Genomic DNA, 2,754 nt, shown 5'->3' with positions numbered 1-2,754 from the left:
ATCTGCCTGTTCTACTCCCCATTCTGTCTCTGGTGAAACATCTCACAGCCCCTACACCTCTGGCCTGTTCCCCAGTTCTGTATGTCTAAATAAATCTTCAAAAAAATATATGAGACACTGGACTAGAATCGATGTCAAACATGACCAACACCAAACCCACACACCTCTCCAAGCCTGCTCCACTCAGGCTTTGCCACCTTCGCTCATGTAAAAGGCCCTGAGATGACACTCAGGAGTCACCCACCAGTAGACAGTCAGTCATCAAGTCTACTTCCAAAACATATCTCTATAGATGCCTTTCCATCTCTACACTCTTGTCTCACTCACCATCTTCCCTCATCAGGATTACAGCAGCCAGGGTTGATGTAGCCGCAGGCAAAGCAGATGAGGTACCTGGGCCATGTTATTCTTTTAGAGGCCCACAAATCATTTTAATTACTTTAAAATTATAAGAAAACATGTAGGGCAAACAAGATGTTCTAATGTATAATATTATGTTCACTTCTGTACCAGCACAGTCATAAAATAAAGCTTTTGAAAGTTTTTTTTTTTACAGCAAAATGGGCCTATGAGGCAGAAGGGCCTAGAAAAACCATAACTGGGCCCTAACTATAACTACCTGTTAGCTGGTCTTTCTCATCCATAAGCAGGTCAGTATAATCCATCCTCTGTTCAGCAACCTAAGTAAGCAATTATGGTTTCCATGAAAGTATGGCCTTTACACATTAAAGTGGACAAAACTTAAGTGTACTACTGAATGTCTGCTTATACACCCACGGAACCACCATCCATAACAAGACTGATACTAAACAACCCTTTTCTTTCTTTCTTTTTTTTTTTTTTTTAAGATTTATTTATCCATAAAGAACTGAGGTACAGGGCAGAGGCTCAGGGGCGGAAAGAGGATTCACCAGAGACAGAGTGGGGAGCAGAACAGGCAGATGAAGTACCCTGTTGAGGGGACCAGTGGGTGAGACAGATGAGGTCTGCTGTGCCATGTAGGTCACCTCCAGCCTGGTAATCAAACTCCCGCTGAGGCAGTTGCAGTGCTGTGCTTAAGCCCACTGCATCACCAGGAGGGCCTTGAACAACCCTTTTCAAAATTTCATTTTCAGATCATTCCAGTCCCTTGCATAAAATCATTCCATGCTTTTCCAGGCAAATTGGAGTAAAATCCAAAGAACTAAATCTGGTTTGAGAGCCCTTACCGCTCTCAAACTCATATTTACCAGTCCCCCTCTACACTCTAGCTACTAGTCTTTAAATTCCTCAATGTGCAAAGAGGTTCCCGTCTTGCAGCATTTTATCTCATGTTCTTCTGCTGTCTTCCACAGCTCAAAGTTCACAGAAATGGCTGTTTGTAACTCGAAAGTCAATTTAAATGCCACTTTCGCTCTTCCCAAACCAGGCAATCAAAAGTGGTACCTAATTACCCTTTATCACATCACCTTCATCACTTTATGTATTTACACTTTACTGTGTCTTCCCCTCACCTGACTATAACCTCCTTTGGGACAACTTTGCTCTCTGTTGTACCCCAAAATGCCACAAAGTGTCTCCATGAAAATTGTAATGGCATGAAATACTACCACATGTTGAAACGTACCACTACCAAAAGGCCATAAGGGCCTGATTTTCATTGAACCCCGTCAAAAACATTCAAAGTCAAACGAGTAAAAACCCCGTGGACAATAAACGTTCAATGTTAACTCTCTTGTCCGTTCGAAACAGACCCAGTGAACACCAGCCTCACGCAGGCTACTGGGCTACTCTTGCTGTAACAAAGAGCGATTTTCAAACACGTTCCGAATCTTTGCTTCAGAAAACGCATTGTGGCACACGTTCCGGGTTCCAGCACCCCGCATTCGGTTCCAGGGACGTGGAAGCAGTCGGCGCGTCCCCGCCCCTTCCGCTCGGCCCTCGGGCCGGAAGTCCTTGAAATTTGAGACCCCGCCCCAGACTCAGACCCTGCCCCTCGCCGGCGCGTCGCTCTACGTAAAGCGTGAGGGGTTTCGCGACAGCCCGGGCCCCTCCCCTTTAGCCACATGTCGCGCAGGGCTTCCCGTCGGACGCCGCGCCGCCTCCTCGCGCTGCTTTACGAACCTAGAGCTGCGCCGCCCCGCCTCCTGTATCCCTCCTCACCTCCCCGCCCCCTCCCAGCTTCGCGTCTCCTAGCCCGACGCGCCCGCTATAATCACGTGATTGCCTCATCCGGGTCCTTTGCGTTCTCTCTCCCTCTCCCAACATGGCGTCCTCAGGTGAGTGAGCGGCCGAGCGCGGCCAAGGACTGGGCTCCCCAGGCACCCTCCGAGCCTGATCCACGGATCCCCTGAAGTCAGAGAGTGGGCGGCACCGCCTCCGTTTGGATTCTCGGGCTGCGGCAGGCTGGCCGCGTGGCCACATTAGGTTGTCGCTTCGGGATGTTTGGGGGGAGGGGAAGGTGCCCTTCCCCTCCCCCTCACACGCTTTTCACCCGGTCTGCGCGAGGTTGAAGTGGGGAGTAATGGTGGACTCTGGTGTGAGTCGGAGTGAGGAGGAGGCGCAGAAAGATCTGCGGGGCGCGTGAGGCCGTCTGAGGGACGGGAAGCACGGTGCCCGCGTGGAGGAAGGGGGAGGCGGTTGGCGCGCGGACGGGTGCACACGAGGCCAGGTCTGCGAGGCGCGAGGCCGTTGCGGACCGGGTGGGGGCTGGGGGATAAAGGGAGGGGGCAGTTAGAACGCGGGCGCCAGTCGGTGGCGGGCGGAGGGCGGCGC

At 51.3% G+C, this 2,754-nt stretch overlaps 1 protein-coding gene across 2 annotated transcripts in view; it reads left to right on the top strand.

The window, feature by feature from the left end:
• Positions 1 to 2,186: 2,186 nt before the first annotated feature.
• Positions 2,187 to 2,754, top strand: part of EIF4B (eukaryotic translation initiation factor 4B) — a 23,059-nt gene continuing 22,491 nt past the window's right edge. For both annotated transcript variants that reach the window (XM_004692717.2, XM_004692716.2), the window contains exon 1: positions 2,187 to 2,258. In XM_004692717.2, coding sequence (XP_004692774.1) covers positions 2,246 to 2,258 — 13 coding nt within the window. In that variant the 5' untranslated portion in view covers positions 2,187 to 2,245. The remainder of the gene's footprint in view (positions 2,259 to 2,754) is intronic.

This window comes from Condylura cristata, unplaced genomic scaffold, assembly GCF_000260355.1.
Source record: "Condylura cristata isolate star-nosed mole 26May11 unplaced genomic scaffold, ConCri1.0 scaffold00034, whole genome shotgun sequence".
NCBI classification, from domain to species: Eukaryota; Metazoa; Chordata; class Mammalia; order Eulipotyphla; family Talpidae; genus Condylura; species Condylura cristata.
The sequence above is the reverse complement of the archived record's forward strand: the minus strand, read 5'-3'. Positions and strand labels throughout refer to the sequence as shown.